General features: G+C 45.6%; 1 protein-coding gene and 1 long non-coding RNA gene across 11 annotated transcripts; one reads left to right on the forward strand and one right to left on the reverse strand.

The window, feature by feature from the left end:
- Window positions 1–6,538: 6,538 nt before the first annotated feature.
- LOC135304633 (uncharacterized) lies at window positions 6,539–13,946 on the reverse strand. 7 transcript variants are annotated; one of them, XR_010365941.1, is made up of 5 exons: window positions 13,693–13,749; window positions 13,523–13,552; window positions 11,672–11,781; window positions 8,056–8,220; window positions 6,539–6,977 (listed from the first exon to the last, which is right to left on the reverse strand). It is a non-coding gene; the product is annotated as an uncharacterized LOC135304633 (long non-coding RNA). The 7 variants fall into 7 exon arrangements; XR_010365943.1 differs by lacking the exons at window positions 13,523–13,552; window positions 13,693–13,749 and adding an exon at window positions 13,853–13,946; XR_010365940.1 differs by having other exon boundaries at window positions 13,523–13,734.
- C7H8orf48 (chromosome 7 C8orf48 homolog) lies at window positions 12,778–24,394 on the forward strand. Of its 4 annotated transcripts, none has more exons than XM_064427255.1 (6): window positions 12,778–12,918; window positions 13,876–14,113; window positions 14,623–14,766; window positions 20,725–20,936; window positions 22,352–22,504; window positions 23,529–24,394. In XM_064427255.1, the coding sequence occupies exons 2-6, from the start codon at window positions 13,885–13,887 to the stop codon at window positions 23,631–23,633; spliced, it is 843 nt and encodes a 280-aa protein (XP_064283325.1). In that variant the 5' UTR covers window positions 12,778–12,918; window positions 13,876–13,884; the 3' UTR covers window positions 23,634–24,394. The 4 variants fall into 4 exon arrangements, with proteins under 4 accessions (XP_064283325.1, XP_064283324.1, XP_064283326.1 ...); XM_064427254.1 differs by lacking the exon at window positions 12,778–12,918 and adding an exon at window positions 12,936–12,993 and having other exon boundaries at window positions 13,874–14,113; XM_064427256.1 differs by lacking the exon at window positions 12,778–12,918 and adding an exon at window positions 13,002–13,021.
- Window positions 24,395–24,766: the final 372 nt, after the last annotated feature.

Here is a 24,766-nt window from a genome sequence, read left to right on the forward strand (position 1 = left end):
AAGCCCCAGATGATTGGCAACACCCGTCTTGTTCCACAGGGAACAGGCATTCCCAGGGTTTGAGCTATTCCAGGCACCATCTCTTCCCACAGCAAAGGAACCTGGGTGGCAGAGAGTGCAAAACCTGAAATGTGAGGGTTGTTTAAAACATCTCTTAGCAACCCAGAGATACCCCAAAGTCACTGCTGCAGGAGAGCACTGGTGCCAATGCTCGTGGGATTTCTGCTTTCCTTGGATCTTGGTTTGGAATAATAAGCAGATGCAGACAACTCGACAGCCTTTATCTTTTTATCTCACCCATTCTTATTCAGATAATTGTCTAATCCTTATTTGAAACTCCCCAAGGCCTTGCCTCAGTAATTGAAGCTTTATTCGTGCTCTGGGGTTTGAAGAGCACAGTGTCTCCTACAAGAGAAATCCAGAGGATGTTCCTTTGTGCTGGAATTCAGTCTGTTCCAGGTGGGGCCCGTGGCTCAGCTGAAAACAGGAGAGATTTCAGCACCAGGGGCAGGGTGGGCATGCAGAGGTGCAAATGTGGCAGAGCTCCAGAGCCCATCCAAACACTGATGGAATTGCAGAGCTGGAGCCTGAAGGACACCCAGTCCTCACCACTCCTTCCTTCTTATAAACAATGTCCCATTTTCCCATTTCCCACAGGTCAGCAGGGAGTGCTCCTCACTCTTCTCTGTTCTGTGGAGGAAATGGTTGGGATTTACTGGAGTGAGGGAGGGGGTGCTCAGTGCTGTTCTCCAGAGGCTCATTCCACATGTGGGGCAGTCACTGTGGCTTTGCAAACATTTCTCACTCTGCTCTGACAGGCAGAGCTTCCTTCAGATCCCAAAAGGAAAGGGCAGAGAGAAAAATGGGGAAAATCTGCCACAGCTTCCACCAAAGAAGGTTTTTCTGAATCTCCTCCCCACTCAGGTGAGCAGGGATAACCATCCAGGAAGTTTAACCAAGTCATATTTTAAAGTCAGATAATTTAAAACCCCTTGCTAAGGGCTCCTGAAAGCGTTCCAGAGCTGAATGCTCTGCATTTCCTGGCTGTCTCCACAAGGAACTTCCCACTGTGCCAGGGTGCTCCAAGCCCTGTCCAGCCTGGCCCAGCCAGAGAGGTGTTAAACACCCGAGCTCCTGCAGAGAAGGGTCCTGGAAGAAAAGGGAAGGGCTGGAAATTTGTTTACTGAATCTCAGTCTGAGGTGAGTTTTAGCTCTCTCAAGAGGCTCCAGCCACATAATTGCAAAGAGTTATTTTAGCTGAACTTCATAACTCTGAGTTGCAGTGATTAAACTGAAATCCCCATCCCAGACCTACAGGAAGATGAGTCCTAATAACAACTGCTAAATCTCAATATCACATTCAGCCACCTCAGTAATCTGTTTAAAAAAGCAAACATCTGCAATCCCATTATCAAGCAGCCCAGGGGCTGAAACCTCCCAAGTGGATATGTCAGGAAAGAGAGAAATTTTGCTTAAAAAGGAAGCTTATCTCATCAGGATGAAAAATCCCAACCAAGGAAAGCAAAATTTGCTGTAAAACTTAACCACAACCTTTTTTTGTCTCTCAGTGTCTGAGAAATTAAAATTCTCCAGTGGATTCTCCCCCTCTGAAATGCAGGTCCAGCCCATCTTTTAGAACAATGGCTTCAGGTTAATCACAGTCAGCGTGGAATTGTTTCTTTGTGACAAGCAGAGCTAACACAACAAATAGCCTCACATCCTTCAGGGCTGCTTGTAAATAAATAAAACTAATTCCTGCCACCAGCACAGCTCCCAGTATTTCACTGTGATAACAATGCTCTGGAGCACTTCATCCCTGCACAGCCCTCATCCATCCCAGGGAGCCAGGGCAGCTTTTCTCCTTTCCCCAGTCAAGAGAGAGGAACCAAATGTTGAGGCTGATCTTGCTGAATATTTTTGGGTGGCTGAGCAGAACCCTGGCTGCATTATGATACATCCAGAAAAAACTCCAGAAACTCAGTTTCACACAGCTCACAGCACTGCTGGCGCTTCAGCTTCTCCTGGAAGACAAAGTTTCTCAGGAAGGATGACAAAAAATATCATTACATTCATTAACTCCACCCTGTTTCTGTAAATTTAAAGGATTGCAGAGACGTGGACAGGGTTAACCAGCACTGCAAAGCACATTTTAAAGCACTCGATTTTACATCTTCAGTTCTCTGCTGTTTTTCTGTGAAATCCAGAATGAGGGGGCTCTACCTCCAGGAAGCAATTGAAGCCTTAAATGCACATTTGACTGAGTAAATTACCCAGCAACTCCTCTGAGCATCCAGCTGGAGGCAGGCAGAGATGAACCCAGGGAGAAGCACAGCAATAGGTTTTATGCTACAGAATTTACCTCTCGTGGTGGGAAGCAGGATGCTGAAGGCTGTGGAAGCACTCTGATATCCTGGATTTCCTTCACAGCAGAAATGCACTGGCTTTAAAAGGGGTGCTTCTAATTAAACTGTTGTTAATGGGTTGCAGTTAATAAATAATCATGGATTCAAGCCTCAGCATTAAAATTTGAATATGACAAAATGTGGGGTTGTTTAGATCTGGGGGTTTATTTTAGCAGGCTGTAAAAGACAGATCAGAACCCATTCTGCCTTTCAAACATGGAATTTCTACTCATGGAAAAATGATAAATGATGGAGAGCTGTCCTGACAGCAGAGGACAGCGTGAGGAACAGTGGAAATAATATTTTGTTACTGACTTTCCTTGGAATGGGCAAATTCCCTTCACGTCCCCAGCCCCATCCATGGCTCTGCAAAGCAGGGCACTCAGGATGTGCTGCTGTTGCAGACCTTGCACTGCACATAATCTCCTTATGCTCCTAAATCAGCTGCCAGGTTTAGCCTGGGCTGGCCCAGGCAGCCAGGACAGCCTGACATCTCTGCTCCTCCCTCAGCTCTGCCTCAGTGTCCCCCTGAGCCCCAGCAATCCAGAATAATGAACATTTACTGACACTGCACAGCCTTGGGACCAGCGTGCAGCCCGGGCCACCAGCTCTGTCCTTGGCTGGGGTCAGGACAGCAAAGCAGATTCCACATGGGAGCACCTGAAGATTTCCCTGCCAGGCCTCCCACCAGGCCATGCCTGTTACACAAGACTTAGGTTAAAAATCAGAAATTGTTGCAAAAATGTTGGTGAAAGGGTCGGCCAGGGAGTGTTTCAATAAATTCTGTTAAAAACATCACATGCTCCAGCTCAGCTCCAGCTCTGCCATAAGAACAGAAAAGCCAAGTAGGTAATTTTTAAATTACTTTTTGCCATTAGGACAGTGTCTTTTACCCAGAAGTTGAACACAGATGGCCCTCAAGACACCTGTAATTCTTTCTCTTCAGTAGTAAATATGCAAAATGAATAATGAAGAGGTACCTGAAGCCATTGGAAGTCCTGTCCACAAGCAACACTTGCTGTGACTCTTTAATTTCATTTGCCTTTCTAAATAAAAGGTATGGGGGTTTTTGTCCTACTAACCCTGAATATATCATTGCAACAAGGGGCCTGGGTGTGACAGCAGAACTGATGAGGTGACCTAGGCCAGGGAGGGATTAGGGGGAAAGTGTTTTAGATGTGGCTGAAAAGATCCCAAATGCCAGCACCAGTACCTGTGGAAAACTCAACAAACCTGGGAATTCCCAGGGGAAACCAGGAAAACACAGCCAGTCCCACATGGACATCACCTCCAAAGCAGCAGCTGGAACTGCACAAGGAGAAAACTTCCAGGCTGTTTTGGGAGAGGATCCCAGGACTCAAATGAAGGATTTAAATCCCTGTGTTATTTCCATGTGTACACAGAGTAGGAAGTGTTCACAAGGATGTGGTGAAAATACCTGGTTTGAGCCAAGAAGGGAAGGGGGAATTGGTGCTGGAGTTCACTGAGGAGAGGCAGGAATTCTGCTTGTGTCTCCAAGGCAGCCCAGGGTGGCAGCGGCTGTGCCAGCCTCCATTGCCCCCAGCCTTGGAGCAGCAGTGGGACAGGACTGGGATTTCCCTGGCTGGGATCAGCCTGGAGGGCTTTTCCAGCCAGGATGATGCTGTGCCTGGGACACAAGTGTGACCCCACAAACAACCCTGGTGAAAAGCAGCATCACCCAGAGCCCCTGGGACTGGCACCTCAGCCACAGCCACAGCCAGCACTCATGGAGCTGCCTCAGCTGGCCAGCCAGACAAGGAGATTTTGTCAATATTTCCTTTACTTGGGGAGGGAAGACAATAAAGCTGAAACAACAGCCTTGCTTTTAAGTTTTAATAAAACTCCTGCAGCTGCTGGGATTCTCCCAGCTGAGATCAAGGTCGCCTTGTCTGGATTCCTGAATTTTCAGACAAGAGCCGGGTGTTTGATGCTCCCTGCTGCTGCCAGGGCCCACAGAAACAGGCCCTGCTGTCAGGACAAGCAATTTTATTATTTATTATTGGGGCAGAATGCATTTAAGCACTAAAACTGCTCCTGTTCCATGTTAATGGTGCCGCAGCTTCACTGGCCCATCCTGCTCTGTCAGCCTGGGGGCTGAATTATGGTTTTGGTATTTCACTCTCTGCTCTGACTGGGATTTGTTCCTTGTTGTGTTTCTGGTCTACTTCAGGGTAATCCCTTCAGGCTGCTTGTCACAGAGCTCTGCAAGCAGAAGAGCTCTTCACAGATTCTGTGTGTCTGGGGCTGCACAGGATGGGAACATGCTCAGGATCTGTGCATCTTCCAGAACATCTGAGCACAAATTCCTGACAGAAGAGAAATACATCTTCACACTTCATGTTTTAATGAAAACAATCAGCACATTCCACTGTGTGTTTTCTCCATTTATGTATTTTCATTCAAAATGCATCTTCATACATTCTTTACAAGTATTTTGCTTCAAATATTTAATGAACATCACAGAAAATGCAACACTGAATCAATTTGGCTTTTCTTTAAAAAATTATTCCCAAGGCACTACACATATGGCTACACCTTAACACATAAATAAGTATGCAGTGGATCAGAGTCTGGATTATTATTATTCATAACTAAGAGAGGACTGTGAATGTATTTTGCTTTTCAAAATTCAGGAACAATCCAGCAGAGGCTTTTGAGTTATCACAGGAGCCAGCAGGTGTTCTGTGAATGAGGAATTGGAGAGCTCAAGGCCTCAGAGCTGTAAGCACTCCTTGGTTTAAAGAATTTAGAAAGGTAAATAGGTGCAAGAAATAATAATGGGAAATTCCATTTAATGCAGGACAAAGGCAGGGAAATGTAGAATTACCCTTCATGAAGGGAGTAAAGCAGGCAAAACATTGAGACAGCTTTCCCCATCCATGGATTGTGCAAATCACACAGGGGGAAAAGTGAAGATCCCTCATCCAATTCTAATCCAGCTGTGGAGAGTGAAATTTTTACAAGTTAAAATGGAAAATAAAATAATTAAAGCTACAAGTTTTGATAGTTCTGCAGCTCAGGTGTCATTTTTGACAAAATTACAGTTTGGTTAACTGAACCAAAACATTCAGGTTTGGTTCAGGTAACCAAAACTGAATGTTACTTTAAAGACATTTCACCCATTAGGTCATTAAGATCAGTCCATTTGTTTCCCTTGTTTTTCATTATCTTCTGTGGAGTCATTCTGGCTTTCTGCTGGTGTAAACACATCCCATCCCATGCTGTTTAATTTCCTTAAAAATTTTATTTGCCCATTTCTGGTTTCAAGAGGACTTTAACTTGCAGGTGTTTAAATCAGCGAGGAAACAAAAAGATCATCTTAGAAGGAAATGGAATCAACTCAAGCTATAGTTTAATTTTATGACTGTTCATTTTCTTATACTGGCAATTCCCAGTCAAGAACTCAGGTGAGAGAACATGACATTTTTAACCACTGAAATCCCATAATTTTGAAGTAACCGTGGGCTTCTGGCTGTTATTGCTTAAGATTCAACAGAGGCTGCAGCAGAAATGAGCCTTTGAGGAAACCAAGTCTATTATCCCTGCTAGCTGGGGCAATGGCAACCATCATGAAAGTAAAATTACTGCCATTAAATCAAGAAACTAATTAGAATCAGATCATCAAGCTCCCTTTCTGCTGCAGCCTTGGTCTCCTGGCATGGGATAGGGTGATTTACTCCAGAGCACACACCAGGGCTGAGCTGAGTCTGTCGGTTTAGTGCTTTTCTGATACTTCCAGAAATTCAATAAACAGCTCAGGAAGGCTCAGTGGCACTTGTGGATGTGGGCTGGCAGCTTTCAGGGAGGAGGGCTGGGAAGGCAGAGCTCAGGAAATCTGGCTGATGCCTCTGGATGGAGTCAGAGGGAAGCAGCCTCTGCTCTCCCTGCACAGCCCCAGCAGAGCAGGAGCCTTCAGCTGAACGCCTCAGACACAGAAATCCTGGGCTGGATTCCCTCCCTCTCCCAGCAGAGATCAGTGAGATATCAGATGGAAGGATCATGAGCACAGCTCTGCTCAAGCATCTCAGACAGACAGGAGGGATCTCTGTGGTTCCCACCAGGAGACCTGGACTGGCTCTGACAGCCTTTGTGTGAAAAACACGGACACTCTCCTGTGAAAATGTAAAAAGTTTAATAAAGGACCCTGGGAAACAAGGACCACAGAGCAAAGGTTATTATGGCACCCAGCCAAGAGCACACCTGCAAGTTTGGAAACACCCTTTCCATCCCATGTCTATTACATCAGCCTGTTACATATTCATGGCCCCTTATGCATAGTAAACTTCTTCCCAAACTGGTTTACATGTTCCAAGAATTGTTTAGCATGGCTCCTCCTCAGTTCCACCTTTTCAGAGCCTGTGTATTCCTTGGTTGTAGTTTTAGTCCATTCTTATCATCTCCTGCTTTTGGGCCTTGATCCACACTGCCTTCAGATGGTGAGTGCTGATAGTTGGCATGTCTGTAGCAGGTGTCCTCATCCTGTGTTCACTGGATGTTGTCCCATCCAAGCAGGCATTTCAACACAAGTACACTTATATCAGCTATTTCACTGAGCTTAATTAACAACAGAAATAAAAACAATAGCTTTATAACAAAGTTACTTTAACACCACACCTAAAAAATCCACTTTAATATTTGCAAAAAGCCAATTTTATAATATGTATCTATAACATTTGGGAGGCTCTGCACTCTGAAATCCCCTTCATCCCCACGCCTGGGAATCTCCTGGGCATGGCAGTGTCTCACCTGCCTGCCAAACTCACTGCCACCAACCTTCCCCTGCTGTGGTGGCTCAGCCTCTCAAATGGAACACAATTATTTCACAAATATCCACCTGTGAGCTCAGGAAACTTGGGGGGAAAGCACAGGGCTTGTGAGGGTCTCATATTGAGGATGAGAAAGGTGATTCACTCCAAATGATACCACAAGAAATTAGACAATTATCAAAGGTTAATAATGAATAACATGCATCTGGCACAGCAGGAAGTGCCCCGATGAGAATCCAGGCTGCCACTCTGACCTTACAGGAGCCATTTACTCTTTGTGCCTTTGATTTCCCAGCACTCACCCTTATTCTCCCTGTCTTTGGAGAGTAATCCGTGTTTTAAATGTTCTTCAAAATGATATGAGTCAGTACAAATTGTCTTCCCATTTGCACCCTTAATTGGGTTTTAAGGCCATTTTAGGCATCTGCATGCTCCCAAGTCTAATAGGAACTCTTAAAAGCCTGAAATAATTTGGGACCAAAATTGACACCTGAAGGCCATTCTATTAATGGGCGTTGAGAGTTACCAATTTTACAGTTGTTTTGTTTATAACCAGAGGGAAGGACAGGTTTACTCAGTAACTGCAGCATTACTCAGCACGGAGACCTGAGGAATGTTCCAGAAAGCAGCAAGGAATTTGCTTGCTCCACAAATAAAATCACTATTTAATATTATAGGGGCTACATTTATTGAGGGGATCTGCCTCAGATTAGGACACTGAAGTCCTCAAATATCTACACAACAAAAGTGGCACAAACTGGTTGCCAAACTTCAAATTAATGTTTATTTTCTGAGTTATCAAACAGTCCCAGAAAATGAAAGGAGAAGTTCTTTCCGCCAAAATATAATCACTCAAAACAAGTCACCTCCTTCCCAGAAGGGAAATGCTCAGAGCAGCATTGATGTTCCTGCCTCCAGGACCATGAGATGGCTCAGAAATGAGCTTAAGCTCAGGAGAGATTACAGAAGTCCTCTGAAGTACAAAATCAGTCCAGGTTCTCCAGTAGAAATAATATTCCACCAGCAAAGGACTGGAAAAGAAAACAGAAAATCCCTTGCTGATATCACCCACAGCAGATGTAGGGCACTTCAGTACTTCAGAAATTGGCTAAGGAACAAATGAATTCTGTGTTTTTAGGCTAAACACAGAGTCAGTATGAAAAGCTGCCATTTCTAAATTCAAGCATTTGCTGAACTGGCAAAAGAACTCATTGGTTGGAAGCCAATCCTGAAAGATTCCCAAAAGAGTCAACCTATTACCAAAGCAAACCTATTGATAAGTCCAGTATTGATCTGCCAGGAGCATGGGATGCCTTTGCTGATCCCTTTGGAAGCTCTTCCCTCTGCAATGCACTGGGAATTCAGCAGGAGGGGCCACAGGGAAATCATTAGGCAAAAATAAGGAAAGGAGAGAAGAAAATGAAGGGATCTCACACCTGCACTAGACAAGTTTCTGATTGTCCTCTTTCCCAGGAATTAATGTCATGTTCAGGCTGTAATATTCCTTGGAAAAACAAGGAAAAACCAAGGAAAAACCACTGCTCTCCAACATCCAGCTATTTAAAGCACCTACAATAACTCTGTACAATAATTCTGTAAAAAGAACTGATGCAAACCTGCAGACAAACTGGGCTAGAAACCAACCTCTGGGTGTCCCTGGCAGCAGCAGGCTCTGGGGGTTTCCAGCTGCTGCTGTGAAGCAGCACTGATTTATTCAGACACAAAAAAAAATGAAGGTTGTTGAGGAAGATGGGATTTAGAAATTCAGTGTCCAGTGAGGACCTGGATGTTTCCATACACATGGATATCCATCCCTGTGAATGGAGATTTGATAATGCTGCCTCGTGGAACTTTATTGCGTTTTCAGATGTTTTCCCACTGGGTTATGGAAATTCTTGCTCCTGTAAGAAGACAGGACTCATGAGGAAATCTGCAGTGTGCAGGCACAAAGGAGGAAAATAAAATTTGCTCTTCCCCACCTCCTTAGGAGAGGGTGAGGAAGGATATTTCTCCAGCTGAAAGCACAAGGAAAACCAGGAAGGCAGAGCATGGCCAGGCTGACTGGAGTGTTGTTTCCTACACCAATCCCAAAGCATAATTAACAGCAGCTGCCTACAAATATGGATTTTCTTTTTTTCCCTGTCTGAAACTCAGAGGACACGTTCTCCATCTCATTTGTATGCAGAGCTCTGATCTGCCAGGGACACCTGCCAGTCTCCAGCAACTTTCAGCAAAGATCAATCCATTTTCTAATTAGGGGGGGAGTTAATGGCAGCTGCAATGACCATTTTAAATACAGCAGGCCCTAAACAATAACTTCTCAGGGTGCTGCCTGCCCCAGAGCCTTTCCTTTGTAATCTTCTCAGCCTCTGCACTCTCCTGGATGATTTATGGTGTCTGGGGGCTCCTTGGCAGTGCTTTCTGTGCTGATAAAGAGGAGAACCTTGACTGTATCTTAAATTGTCAACAAATGCTTTTAAATTTCCTAAGAGATCTTGCATTTGTCCTTCTTATTTCCAGAGTTTAAAAAATGTTCCAGCCTGAAACTGCCCTTTCCTGCAGAGTAATGCCCATGAGCATCTCATTATTGAGCCCCATGAACTTTCCCCACAGTCAAAATGTGCCTAATTCCTGGCCTCACCCCATAATTCCCAGCTGGATACCCAACCTCGTGGTGACAGCCCAATTAATTCTGCTGGCATCATTAATGAGAGGCTGATTATTTGAGAAACACACCTGGCAAGAGTGAGTTTCACGGGCTAAAAGGGATATTACAACTTTAATAGAAGGAGACATCAAAAAGCATTTGCCCACAGCAAGGAATTCAACAATTGTGTTTAAATTTAATATAACAAGTAATAAAGAGTTGAGCTGGAGTCAAAGTCTGTCACTGGCTCTCCCACAATATTATTTATGGCTCTATATAGGCCCAGCTCCATGGCTTCAGCAGGCAGAAACCTTAATACCTTGTGACACAACTGGGCTGAGCCATCTAATATCACCCACAAATCCCTGAAAAACAAATACTCCTTCAAATAATTATGCTGTTCCAACATAATAACTTCCCAGGCAGTGATGAAATGTCCTGTTTTAGGGAAGACCACCGAAAAGCCTTGTCTGTATCCTGGGCTTCAAATCAAAAACCTTTAATATTAGGATCACACTCTGCACTGAATAAATGTCAGAGAAATAAACTTGACGGAACAATATATTTTTCATGCTCTAAAACGAATTTTAAACAGGACCTAGAACAGGAAACTACAAAGTCTTTAACCTCCAGGGGGAAAAAAAATCAAATACCACCCAGGTCACTAATAATCTAATGTCAACTGTTTTCATAAAAAAGGGGCAATGATAAATAATCAAAGCATTTAGTGGGAGCTGTGGGGATCTGGGTTATTCTCAGTTATTCTGTGTTATTCTCTGTGCATGCTGATTAGATTTTTAAAGAAAAGGAAATGTTTCTCCCAGCCCTGTTTCCCCAAGGTTTTTAACCCAGAGCATGAAATCTCACTTTATTTTCTAGATCCTTCCAGATCCTGACCTCCCTCAGCCTGGCTGCCACGTTTTCTTCCTGAGAAGGAAAACCTCAGAGCAGCCAATGCAAGTGAACCTCTGGGCTGACCCTTAGGACACAAGGCAGGTCTGGCTGATCCAAACTGGCCAGAATTCCAGAATTCCAGATTCCTGCCTCCATGAGCTCCTGGCACTGAGCTGGCAGAGCCCTTGCACTCCCACACCCCTCTGATCTCTGCTCTCGTCTGGATGGGCAGAAGGGGTACAAGAAATGTTTACCCCACTTAAATGATTTTAATTTCTTGCAGCAAACTAGAAGAAAAGGGCCAGCCCCAGGCAGCCCACTCAGCAAGCAGGTGAATGTTAAAACTTGAACAATGTGTAGGCAGAGGTGTTTATTGCACTCTGCTTTAGAGCCCACTGCATCAATGCATTTATTACTCTCCTGCATCCATCTCATGCTGCCCAATCCTTCTTTATAGTAAATGTAGAGATCAGCACAGAGTTCTCTGTTCCAAGAGACACAAGATCGCTCTTGCTGCACTTCATCACATGTGAGAGAAGACAAAATCTCTTGTCCTTTGGCCAGGCAGTCCAAAATCAGCAGGAGGATAAAACCCCAGTGACAGACAACACACTCTGCATACCAGGACTGAAGAATCAGCTCTTCTTGCCAAAAAAGACTTCACTGAAAAAAAAAAAAAAAAACCAAAAACAAAGCAACCAACCAAAAAGCCAAACAAACAACAACAAGAACCAAAAAACACTCCAAAACCCTTCATATTTCCAGAGTTTAAAAAAGTCCCCAAAAAAAACAACAAACAAAAAAAAAACCCCAAAAACCAAAAAGACACCCCAAAACAAAACAGAAAGTGGTATTAGCTAACCTGAAATAGCAATTTTAAAGCAAGATCCTAGAATACAGAAGAGTTGTTTTTATCATGATATAACCTATGGAAATTGTACCTGAAAACATGGGGAGGTTTTATGCCCTGGAATACTTTTTGCACCTTATTTCCATGAAGTGTCACATCCAAGGCCATCTGCGTTCATCCTCTTGAGTGTAATACACTATCCTAAAGATAAAAAAGAAGTCATTTAAAACCCCCGAGTGTTTCTCTTGGCTTTTGTGTCCTTGTGGCGAAGCAGAGCTGGAGCTGGGTGGTGTTTCTGACAGCAGCCGCTGTCACAGCTGCGGGCAGCCTCCCTCGGTGTTTGTGCAACGTGTGGATCCCCGTGTGGATTGAACACTCCAGCTCCCCCAGCCCTGCCATGTGTGGATCATGGTGGGGACTGAACAGCCCAGCTCCCCCAGCCCTGCCATGTGTGGATCATGGTGGGGACTGAACAGCTCAGCTCCCCCAGCCCTGCCATGTGTGGATCCCCGAAGGGATTGAACACCCCAACTCCCAGAGCCCTGCAATGTGTGGATCCCCATGTGGATTAAACACTCCAGCTCCCACAGCCCAACAATGTGTGGATCCCTGTGGGGAATGCACAGCCCAGCTCCCTGAGCCCTGCAATGTGTGGATCCCCGCATGGATTGAACACTCCAGCTCCCCCAGCCCTGCAATGTGTGGATCCCTGTGAGGAATGAACAGCCCAGCTCCCCCAGCCCTGCAATGTGTGGATCCTGGTGGGGAATGAACACTCCCAGCTCCCCCAGCCCTGCAATGGGGGCTGGGGGACCAGGGATCCTGGTGGGAATTCAGCACCCCAGCCCGGCAATGTGTGGATCCCCTTGGGGATTGAACACTCCAGCTCCCCCAGGCCTGCCATGTGTGGATCCCTGTGGGGATTGAACAATCCCAGCTCCCCCAGCCCCGCAATGTGCGGATCCCCGTGTGGATTGAACACTCCCAGCTCCCCCAGCCCGGCAAAGTGTGGATCCTGGTGGGAATTCAGATCCCCAGCCCCGCAATGTGCGGATCCCCGTGTGGATTGAACACTCCCAGCTCCCCCAGCCCGGCTCCCTCCCCCAGCGCAACCCGCGGCACACGCTCCAGCTCCCCAGAGGCCTCTCCAGCCGCACGGGGACTCGCTGTGGGGCTCAGCCGGGACAGGACAGCAGCACAAGCCCAGCCCCACGCACCCGGGGCTATTTCGGGGCCGGATTTTCCGCCTCAGCCGCGGCCGGCCCGGGCTGCGCTCCCCGCCCCGCTCCGCCCTCAGCGCCCGGGGCCGCCCCTTCCCGCCCGGGGAGCCGGGCCGGGGTGAGGAGCGAGATCCGGAGGCCCGGGGAGGAAAAGGCAGCTCTCGGAGCCCGTCCCTGAGGGCCCAGAGCAGCGAGGGAAGGGCAGAGCAGTCCCGGAGCCCGTGAGGGGCGGGCACGGCCCTGGCTGGGGGAGTTGCCGGGCACGGAGCTGCTGCAGGGCTGGAGCCGGGCTGGCAGAGCTGGGGGGGCTCACCTGGGGAAGGGAAGGGAAGGCTCCAGAGAGAGCTCAGAGCCCTGCCAGGCCTGAAGGGGCTCCAGGAGAGCTGCAGAGGGACTGGGGACAAGGGATGGAGGGACAGGACAAGTAGGAATGGTTCCCACTGCCAGAGGGCAGGGCTGGATGGGATATTGGGAATTAGGAATTGTTCCCTGTGAGGGTGGGCAGGCCCTGGCACAAGGTGCCCAGAGCAGCTGTGGCTGCCCCTGGATCCCTGGCAGTGCCCAAGGCCAGGCTGGACATTGGGGCTGGGAGCAGCCTGGGATGGTGAAGGTTTTTCCCCACTATCTCATCTAACCAAACTCTCTTTCCATTTCAACTCATTCTCCCTTGTTTCAACACTACCTGCTATTAAATAGTTTTACCTACCTGTAAATAGTCTTACCTTTTCTTTCCTGTAAGTTCCTTTTAGATGCTAGAAAGGGGGGAATTTGCATTTAATTTTTTTAATGAAGAATTTTATCCAAGCATTACTCTAATCCACTACAGATTTGCAAAGAGTGCTGCTCAGAGTTCTCAGCTAATGTTCAGTGCTAATTGGTACTGTACATTTACCCCGAGGATCTGAGTGTGTGCTGCTCTAATCCCTGCTTTGGCTTGGTCACGACTGAGTGGTGATTTTACCCAGCTGTTTTGTTGGTTAAATCTAGTGTGATGTGGCTGTAACATCCCAAAGTACCTCCCATGCTGCTGTGAGTAATCCTGTGAAACTGACCTTGTTTTTGTTTTCATTTGCAGTGCTGTCCCATGGCAGCTGCCCCAGCAGAGAGCTCCAGGAGCCACGGGAAGGGGCTGGGGCTGAGCCAGAGTCACAGCAGCTCTGCCTTGGACTATTCAGGAGACACCTTTGAGTCCTTCACTGAGGAGGAGGAGAGTGAAGCACCTGCATCCTGGTGTTCCACAGAGGATTTGCGGGGGGCAGCTGTGTCAGAGGCTTTGGAAAGCTCATCATCACTGGCAGGCCAAAGTGCTGCAGGTATGCAGAGCTGTCCCTGCTTGAGGCCTGCCTTCCACAGCTTCAGCCAGTGCAGTGGGAACTGGAATCAGAAAAAAATAAACATGTGAAAACTGCGTGCAGTGTCCTTGCTGTGCAAAGTGCCCATCAGATCCATGCTTCAGACAGCTCCATGGGAAGGACTTGGCCATGGAAATCCTTCCTTAGTGATCTTGTGATGCTGAAATTCTGTTGGCATCTTAAAAAATAATTCTCCAAGCTTTTTTTTTACCATGTATGAAAAGTAGCTGGGCCATAAAACAAATAGATCCATGATTTGAAATACTGAAGAGGGCTGGGTAGGACCTTAAAGCTGCAGCAGAGGAGGGACAAAGCAGAAGCTGAAATCTGTGGCCTCATCAGTGTATTGCTGTGGCTCAGGGTTTCTCCTCCCTACCAGGGAGAACTGGCACATTCAAGTGCAGGATTATTTGCCTCCCACTTTGCTTTCCTCACAATGTGTGCTCAAAGTTGCCTTTTTTTCCTTGCAGAGGAGGAGTTTGAAGCAGTGGATCCTGAAGCTGTGGAAAGAGCTGCCATAGGAAAATGGATTGATGCCATGGGAAAATGGATTGATCTGAAAAATAAAGACACTGGGATTAGGCCAGACAAATCTGTCATCAGAACTCCTGCTGGTGAGTTGGGTAACTTCAGCAGAGGCTGTAATTGTTTCTTTTGGAAGGAGATGTAAACTTGACTTAAATTTTATACTCAGGCTATTAAATTAAGCCAGCTAATTAGCCTGGCTTAATTAGCCAAGTAATTAAGTACAAAGTTTCTCTTTTATGCTTTCTTGGAGAGCAGTTTGTCTCCCATATCACACATGGCTTTGATGCTCCCCTCATGTAGTGACATTATCCTGGTGATGCATTACCACAAAACCTGGAAAAGTACATTAAAAATGTCCCCATGTTTGACATTTAATTGCTTAATTCAGTTTTTTTCTCTCCAGTTGTAGAGGTACTAGGAAATTTGGGCATTTTTCTCTCCAAAATAAACATGACTTCAGAATTTATTGTGTGAAACGGGTTTTCCCCCTTGTTAATCAACAGTATTGATAATTGAATTATTTGTTTGCCCTGTTTTAGTTCCTTTCCCAAGCTGAGGGAGGCAGTAGGGCATTAATTTTGGCAGGAACAATGGAGCAGCTTTACCCAAATAATGATGGAGTGTAGGGAGGAGGAGGAGGAGAAGGTAAAGGAGGAAGGAAGGATCCATTTCCATGTACCAGTTATGCAAGGAACTGTGAGAGCAGATGGTGGGATGCAAGCCCTGCTAAAGTCTGTCAAAAAGTGGGTCAGAGATGCTATTTTTAATTAAGAAAAAAGAGCAAGAAAGCTGTAACTGAGCAAAAAATAATGGGAGCAGACGGGGAATCTTCCTCAATCTACATGTAGATGGGAAGTGAGCACACTTGGAGTTTTGTAGGTCACTGTAGGACATTGATCCTCCTGCCTGGGCCCTTCATGGCATGGGATTTGTGTACCAGCATCCTCAAAGCACCCATCTCTCCTAGAGAAGCAGCACCTCAGGTCACTTCCAGGCTGGTCTGAGTTGCAGAGCTCCTTCCCCACAGTGTCAGTGCTGGGGCTCCTGACTCATCTCCTGCATCCCTCTGTCCTGCAGTCGAGGGAAGGCATGAGTGTGGAGCAGCTCATCCTGGCTGCTCCTCCAAGAGAATCTTCCTAAAATACATCAGAGTCCTGTGACTGCTTCCTGGAGACAGAGAGGGGAGCTGGTGTGTTCAGAGGCACTGAAGGAAGGATGAAGCACAGCTGAAGGCTGAGGATGTTTCCATCCCCACAAGGTTTTCCCTTGAAATTGTGCTCAGAGCATCCCTGTAGTTCTGCACCAGGGAATGCTCTGCCTTTGGCTGGTGGTGCTGATGGCAGGGTGAGTCAGAGTGGTCACTGGGGCAGGAGCAGCAAGTCCTGTTCCACCATCTTGAGCTGATGGATGCAGAGCTGGCTTGTCCTTGCTGGTTTTGTCACTTGTCCCTGTGGCAGCCTCATGTATATTGGTGCTTCCAGTGATCCATGTGAAGAGCACAGAACATGGTTCATGCTTTTCTTTGATGCACACACAGTACCCAGCTGTGCTATCCCCAAATCAATCATAATTAGCCATGCACTGCATTTTTTTGTTGCAGAATATTACCATAAATTGAGCACAGCAACTTTTGTCTTCTGATATCTATAAATGCTTCTCTTGGACTTAACCCCTCAGCACTTGGTAGCCCCCAACTCTTGGATTGTTTTAACAGCTTGGAGATGTTTTTTAGTGCAGCAGATGAGCTCACCTAGAAGTGGATTGCTGCACTGTGAGTCCCCTCAGAACACTCAGCTCAGTGAATCATGTGCACTGAGCACACAGGGTACTCTGAATTGGGCTTTGTTTTATTGCCTCAAGATTTTCCTTCTCATCTTACTGCTAATAGGGTTAAATGTGATGGGGGAGCAAAAGGTTCTGGTTTGCCTGTAGGAACACTCTGGAATGTCATTTTTATTTTTCATGGTTTTCTTTGTGGGCTGAAAGAAAAAAAACACGCTGGCCTCAGGAGAAATGAGAAATTTTCATCAGAGTTGTCTTTGTCCCTGCACCCCAGTGTGGTAGCACGAGCTGTTATTAGGCAAATGCATCACAACACGAGTGTAAATTCTCAGTTCCACAGAGATTGCTCCATGTTAGTCATCTTCAAAATGTACTCAGGAAAAGGCAATTCTTCAGCTTGGATGTATCTGAGAATTCAGGTGGGGCTCTTTAAACCCCTGGCTGGTGCTGTGCTCACAAGCTGCCTCTCACTTTTGTAGTGTGTCTCCATGAATGCTTTGCCTGTTTATTTTTCTGCACTGCTACCACTGCACTGTTCCTGTACTTGTTCCCTGGCAGGCTGGGGATGCCCTGGCAGAGTTTGCCCAGAGCAGCTGTGGCTGCTCCATCCCTGGGAGTGTCCAAGGCCAGGCTGGACAGGGCTTGGAGCAGCCTGGGATGTGTCCCAGTGTGGCACTGGATGGGCTTTAAGGTCCTTCCAACCCAGGTTGTGTGACTCTGGGATGATTCACTGTGCTGGAGGAGTTTTACTCACTTTAAGTTCCTGTTTGTGATCAACAGCCTGACATTTCAGCCTGTTTCTCTCAGTCCTGTCTTACCTGCAGGGGTCTTTCTCATGTTCTTTGCTGGTCAGGCTGTCAGCATGTGCCTCTGAACTGTAAAATCAATCTAGGTCATTGTGAAGATGCTCTCTGGAGCTGCAGAGGTAAAACCTTACTGAAAAGCAGTTATTGATTATTGCCTTTCACAGTTATCTCCTTTTACCTTCTTTAAAATAGAGTATTAGTAGGGAATAATAACAACAAAATGCCTGCCATTTTCCTATTAAATAAAAGACATCAAAGGAAAAGGAAACTCATAAATGTTTTCTTCTTTTACTCCCTCCTCGTGGATTTCAAATGTCACACTTAAGGCTGGAGTTAAAACCTACATAGGTCACTGAAAAACCTACAAAACCTACACAGGTCACAGAGTTCCACCCCCCTCAGCAGGGTTTGGGATGCAGACTTGAGCATTAGCTTGTCTCTCCTGGGCTGCTGGAATCACAGCAGCTTCCTGGGGCACTTTGTGGGGTTTTTGCTGCCTAAACATTCCACGTTTTGTGACCTTCCTGCTGGGTGAGATGGGGCTGGGGTCGATGCTGTGCTGGTGTCACTTGGGCTGCTCTTGTCACCTTACTTCTCTGCAGTGAAGAGAGGGAACACTGGATTTGGAGCAAGCAAACATCAGGAAAATGTCCTTGTGGAGCACCCATTGGCACTGGCAGGGATTCTCTGCACTGCCCTTAGATCTGCCACCACTGGAGAAGGAGCATTGCAGCAGGTCTGGATCACACCTGGAAAAGGGAATCTGTGAGAGATGTGGAATAAACCCAACCCCAAAGCAGGAGCTGAGATCCCCTGGGCAGGTGAACCTCCCACACCTGGGGGAGGTCTGAATGTTTATCTTTTAACTGAAGTATTTAGACTTTTCTCATCATTTTTTGGGGTTTATTTTAGAAAATTTCTAGTCCTTGATCCCTAATTTATATTCTTTCTGAACTTCCTGTTAAGCATGAGTTAATATGAAGAAATAATTCCAGCACTGAGTCGTGCAGTGAGGTTTAAAAATTGCTGTTCCCTTTGCCAGTGTTTCTTCTGAAGTCTGGAGGTGCAGATGAGCAGATGGGTGGGTGTGTGGCAGCACAGAATTTATGCATTATTAGAAACCAATTCTTAATAAAATTGCACTTGTGGTTGTCAGAAGAACCTTAAGTGAGTTATTCAGGCTGGTATTAAACTGTCACTAAATGCTCAGTGGACCTGATGTGTTTTACTTCTCCCTTTGAGTACTCAAATGCTTTTGTTCTGGGGTTTTTTCCCCCCCTCACAATGGTAACTTTTTAATCTTTGTATTCATTCTATGTTCAGCATAAATGAACCTGCCAGGAGTATTTTATTAGTGTGATTAAACCTGGTAGTGGCACATGATTTCCACTTTTTTACACAACTCTTGTAAGGAAAATCACCTGATGACTGAAATGGAGGTTTCCACTCAGATATTTATGATGCTCCCTCAGAATGTGTTAAAATTAAATTTCATTTTAAGGTGTTGCTAATTCTTATTTATATGTCTAGAAATTGTCTTTCCTTTTAATCATTTTGATACTTTGTCTTCTTAGGAGGAATAAATTGCTCTGTGATGCTCAACTCTGAACCGTGGTAGTTGCACTTAAGCATATTTTCCATGTTGTTCATGAAGCCACAAAATTCCTGCTTTGTTTAGTTTTAATTATGGATTCCTTTATCCTTTATAAACACTGGATTTCTGAGGAGATGCCCAGTTTCTTTGCAGAATTCCACAACTGTGTCCTGGGCACTCAGGACCAAATAAATCCCAGGGAGTTTGGGAGAAGTTTCATATTCCCATTGCTCAGTATTTTGAGGATTTCTGTTGTGGGACAGGAATGCCACGTACCTGTCTGGAAATTGAATTTAATCCTGAAAAGACAGAATATGGAGAGGTTGTTTAAATGAAAGAATCCAACCTCCCAGCAGGAATTTGGGTGTGAATCCTTGGAGTTGAACTGGCCACACCTTGGAGTCACCACCTGCCTGACTTTGGGGAAGTCTGGCCATGGAAACCTCGAGAGCTGTGGTGTGCCCAGCCCCATCCCGTGCTGCTGTCCATGAAATACTGCACTGATTGTGCTCTAAGCCTCTGAAAAACCTCCCCAAAAGCCCTGAATGAAGTTGTAAATCCATCCTAACCCGCCCAGCTGAAGTCTAATCTCTGTTTTATTTATTTTTACGTGCCACTGGGAAGGATAAGAGAGGATGAAAGAGGGAATGATATTTTTGAAATAAGATCTTATAAAGAATTTAGGAAATGATTGTTGAAGCTTTAGATGAGGAGTGTTTTCTAATTGCATTTCCTCAAAAAAAAATTGCCTTTCTGTACTTTGTGGAATTTATTGGAGGTGTTTCCAGAGTGGCTTCAGTGGACACTGCCTCTAATTTTTCTTACAAATTGCTCCTTACAGTTATTGATGAAGAGCTCTCTTGATATATTAATTAATTTGGAATTAGCAAGTTGCAGTTTCAGGTAGTGAGGTACTAAATCTGTATTATTGACAGCCAGTTTATTTAATGTCATAGTATTTAACTGCTTGCTTTGCTAATCTGTTTACCCTGTGCCATTAACCTTTTGTCTTTTTATTTCCTCCCAGCTCTGGAGCCTGTTTTAGATCCATTTATTGTGCAGGCTCCTACAGCTCCCATCCCCATTTGTGTTTAAATTCTGATTTTGGAGCTTGTTTTAGATCCATTTATTGTGCAAGTTCCTACAGCTCCCATCACCACTGGTGTTTAAATTCTGATTTTGGAGCCATTTATCGTGCAGGTTTCTACAGCTGCCATTCCCATTTGTGTTTAAATTCTGATTTTGGAGTTTGTTTTAGGGCCTTTTATTATGCAAGTTCCTACAGCTGCCATCCTCATTTGTGTTTAAATTCTGCTTTTGAATCCTGTTTTACAGCCATTTATTGTGCAGGTTCGTGCAGCTCCCATCCCCATTTGTGTTTAAATTCTGATTCTGGAGCCATTTATTGTGCAAGTTCTAACAGCTCCCATCCCCATTTGTGTAAATTCTGATTTTGGAGTCTGTCTCAGGGCCTTTTATTATGCAAGTTCCTACAGCTCCCATCCCCATTTGTGATTAAATTCTGATTTTAGAGCCTGTTTTAGATCCATTCACTGTGCAGGTTCCTGCAGCTGCCATCCCCATTGGTGTTTAAATTCTGATTTTGGAGCCATTCACTGTGCAGGCTCCTGCAGCTGCCATCCCCATTGGTGTTTAAATTCTGATTTTGGAGCCATTCACTGTGCAGGCTCCTGCAGCTGCCATCCCATTGGTGCCCAGTTGTGCTCGGTGTTGCTGCAGGCAGGGCCTGACCCTGGCTTTGGTTCTCCTTGGCCAGCACGAGGTCACAGATCCAGAGCAGCAGTTCCTCTGTCCCTGGCACAGCCAGTGATGCCCTTGCCCTGTTGATTTCTGCCTGGCAGGAGCTGCTGAGCTCTCCCAGGGAGAGCTGGGTGCTCTCAGGTCCTTCTGCAGCAGCAGGATCAGCAGGATGCAGCAGGAGCAGGCTGGGAAGGGCAGGAGGCTGCAGTGGGGAGACCCAGCAAGGCAAACTGAGACAGGAGATTCCTGTGCTGTTCCTGCCCAGCTGATGAACAGGATCCTGCTGGAGAACACCAGGGAGGCTGTGAAACAGGTACTGGGGGAGACAAAGGGACATTTCCCCTAAATTCTGGGAGAACCACTGCAGAAAAGAGCCATAATGATAGGATCAAGTCAGGCAGACCTTACTGATGCCAGGCTCGGGCCTCTGGAAGAGGTTTTGGGTTGATAACCCAAGATTTATACTTTTCCTTTCTTAGACATCACTGTAGAACTGGTGGTAGCAAATAATCACCATAAAATGTTGTCTGCTGATGAAATCCTGATTTGTGTGATTGAGCAAGGCTGGGGTCATCATGTATTTTACAAGAAGCCCTGGATCAGCTGAAGGAAAAAGCCTTTTTCTCTGATTGTGTTTGCCCAATTATTTATGAAATTATTCTGCATATTATTGTTGTGAAGTTTTTGACTCCAGGATTAGAAGAATTGCAAAGACAAAACCCCCCAGCTTTCTTAGGTATTAGATAATACTGATAAAAGCAGTTCCAATAAAATCTTGCTGACCTCAGTCCCTGCTTAAGAAGCCTCTGTCTCATCCTTACCCTATTCAAATCTCTTTTTTTTGTCAACAGCCCAGTGGTTTTTTTCCTACCACAGGATGGGTTTTATGCCCCAGCTCCTCCCCTCAGCCCTGCACCTAAAAATAACACTTTAAAGTCGGTTCTGGTGTGATAATTATTTCAGGCTTCCTGTCTTTTAAAACAATTTTGACATTTCAGCCATCTGCTTTTTAAATTTCTGTTAATGTTAACCCACCTTGCAAATTTAGTGGAATTTTTTATTTCCTCTTTATTTGTCTTCCATTGTGGGGATACATTCCCTGAGAAAAGTGACTTCATCTGCTCTTCTGCTTGGTTCTGTCTGTAGCTCCACACAACAACATTTTTATCCAGAGAAATCAGGGAAAAGGGGTCAGAGAGGCCTGGGATGGGACTTCCTTGGGTTGATTCCCCTGCTTTTGTAGCAATTGAATGTGTTTATGGAGCCAGATGGAATCTGAGTCAATTAGATCAGATAAAACCATTGATATTTCATAAAAGCACAAACCCTGGGATTTGTGTAATGCTGTTAAATAAGCTTAAGATTTCCTGGTGGATAAACTGACCCAGGAATCACTGAGGAGCACTGCTTATCTTACAGACAGAACTGCAGAGTCTGGGCTGGATTCTTCCTCAGAGCTGCATCTTTGAACTAATGGCTCCAGAGTTTATTTGCCTCTTAATTTATTTATAAAATGTATAAATGTAATTTATAATCATAACCCCTCTGGTTGCTGCTTAAGGCCTTGCACACAGCCAGCACAGGAACAGTTATAGATGATGGAATTGTGACTCTGAATTCTTTTACCACTGCCTAAAAAGCCAATTTTTGTCTTTAGTGCATTTTTATTGATTGTTCTCAAAGTTGCCAGCCAGACATTGCTCATGGCATGAAAGTTTCCTCTTCTAGGTGACAGAGGCTGAAATCCACGAGGTTTCAACCTGTCCTGACTGCCAGCAGAAGGAAGCAGAGCTGGCCAAGGTTGCTTTTCTCAGGCAAAAAAAGACTCTGCTGGAAGGTGCTTTAATCCAAGAGAAATTGGAAGAACAGTTTTACGCCAGGGTAAGCAAATATTGTTGAAAAAAACTCATGCTACATTTTATAGGTGCTGTAATGAAAGAATCTGTAATTCAGATTCTCCCTGATTTATGGCAGTGAGATCAGCACAAACCAAAATAGAATTTGGGTCCATTTCATTAATAAAATGCTTGGGACCAATGTTCTCCTCAAGTCATTGGAGCTGCCTGATTTGTGGAAGCTGAAGGTCACTGCCAGGATGTCCTGGAATGGTTTTGGGTCCCATTTGATTATGTCTTCCCAGTTTGTTTTCTGTCCAAGCTGAAATGGCAAATTAAATGATGTGGTAGGAGGTAACTGCCCATGCTGGGCTTCCTTGCTCATCCTTTGCCATGGGAATCTTGGAGTGGGACACTGCAATGTGTGATGGAGGCTGAGATTCTTCTGGAATACAGGGATTTTTTTCTGGGATACTCTGAGATTTCTTCTTGGAATTCCTGTCTCTGTGCCAGTGTCCCAGAGATGGAAGCTTTGTTGGTAGGAAGTGCCTCTGGAGCAGTGAAATGTGCAGAGTTCCCTGGGCCTCCTGTGGCTGTTTCCAGGAGGATCTTCCTGAAGGAAGAGCTCTTCTCTCCCTCCTTGGGAGGGGCAGACTGAAGGCAGGAGCCTTCCTGCAGCTCCCAGCTCTCTTCCCATGTTGATGAGCAGGCTGGGAGTTTGTGCTGTACCACACATTCCTTTCTTCCCTAATGTAATTCCAGTCTCCAGAATTTTGACTCTTCCTCACTTCCTACCTAAGATTTGAGAGCTTCAGCCTCAGGTGAGGCTTTACTTTTCCCCCTTTTCCCTCCTGCTTCCCTGCAAGGCCAGCTGCTTTTCCCTGTCCCTCCTTAGGGACAAATCCTGCTCCTTGGGCCAGAGTTTTTAACCAGAATCCTTTCAAACCCACCAAAATGTGTGGGTGAGTGCTGCCCACCTGGCTGGGCTTGAGGGACTGGGTGTGTGCTACAGGCCATGAGAAGTGCCAGGAATACAGTCCTGAATAATCCCATGTTTGCTCTCTTTTCAGGACATGCTCACACTTCTAGGAGAAGCACTCAGAAGCTTTCCCAAACCTTCAGACGATCCCAGGGATTTGTGGCAAAGGCTGAAGGGTCAGGAGTGGAAAGACTGATTGACCCACAACTCCAGTGGGTGAAGAACTGGGAGAGCCTCCTGTGGGCAGTCACCTGCAGAATTCCAATGATTCTGGATCTGAGCTGCTCTGGCAGTGATGGATTGGGTGCTGCTTTAATATTGCTGCAGGTGGAACCAGGTCTGCCTGGCTGGGCTGTGAGTCACCCCTTCCTCCTTGCTCAATGCAAATGTTGCAGTGTATTGTAATCCATCTCCATAGGTTTCTCAAATTCCAGAAGCCAACAGTTCCCATTATTAATCTGGCAAGGCTGAAGTATTGTTTTTTGTGGGATTGCTGTGGGATTGCAGAGCAGCTCCCAGCTGCTCCCATCTATAAGGAAAATAAATGATTCCGTTTGCCAGGGCAGGGAGGTGTAATTACTGCATTTCAGCTCAGGCTTTGCCCACTGCCTCATGGTAAATTGAAAGTGAGAGCCCCAGGTGGAAGACAAAAAGCAAAGTTAACTATAAAAAGCAGTAAAATGAAATGCAGTATTTATAGAAGGGAAATAATGAGGTTGTAACAGAAATTAATCAGCAGGACCGGGGATGCCAATGGGATGAGAAATGATAATAAATTAATCATGGAATCTATATAAGATAGAGAAAAAAAAAGGCAACAGATGAAAACTGGGAGAAGAATTGCAAGAAAATACTTCGGAATTTGTTGTAATTTTTTAAGATGACAAAGTCACTGTTATTCAAATAGTGGGACGGGGGTCCAGTACACATCCAAATAAAATGGAATTGTGCTGGGAATCTTTGGGTTAGACAATGAAATCATCCTCACTGTGGCCTCCAAAGCCTGGTGCTGCTCTGTGAGCACCTCTGCAGCCCTTTGTGACCAAAGCTGACTGCAGGGGCTCAGCCCCTTGCTCCAGCCATGGTCTGACTCTCCTCAGCCTCCCATTTCCTGATTTCTCTGCATTCCCATTCTCTGCATTCCCATCTCATTTCCATTTTCTGTGGAAATCCTGGAGGAATATCCTTGTCTATGAACCCACACTGTATTTTTGTGCCAAAGCAGATGGAATTAAATCCCCCTGTTGCATTTTCTTCCCCCATTTTGGGACAAGAGCCCTCACTGCTGAAATGGGGTTTGTATTTCATGGGATTATTTCCCTCCTCGTG

The sequence above is a fragment of the Passer domesticus genome, chromosome 7 (genome assembly GCF_036417665.1).
Source record: "Passer domesticus isolate bPasDom1 chromosome 7, bPasDom1.hap1, whole genome shotgun sequence".
NCBI lineage: Eukaryota > Metazoa > Chordata > Aves > Passeriformes > Passeridae > Passer > Passer domesticus.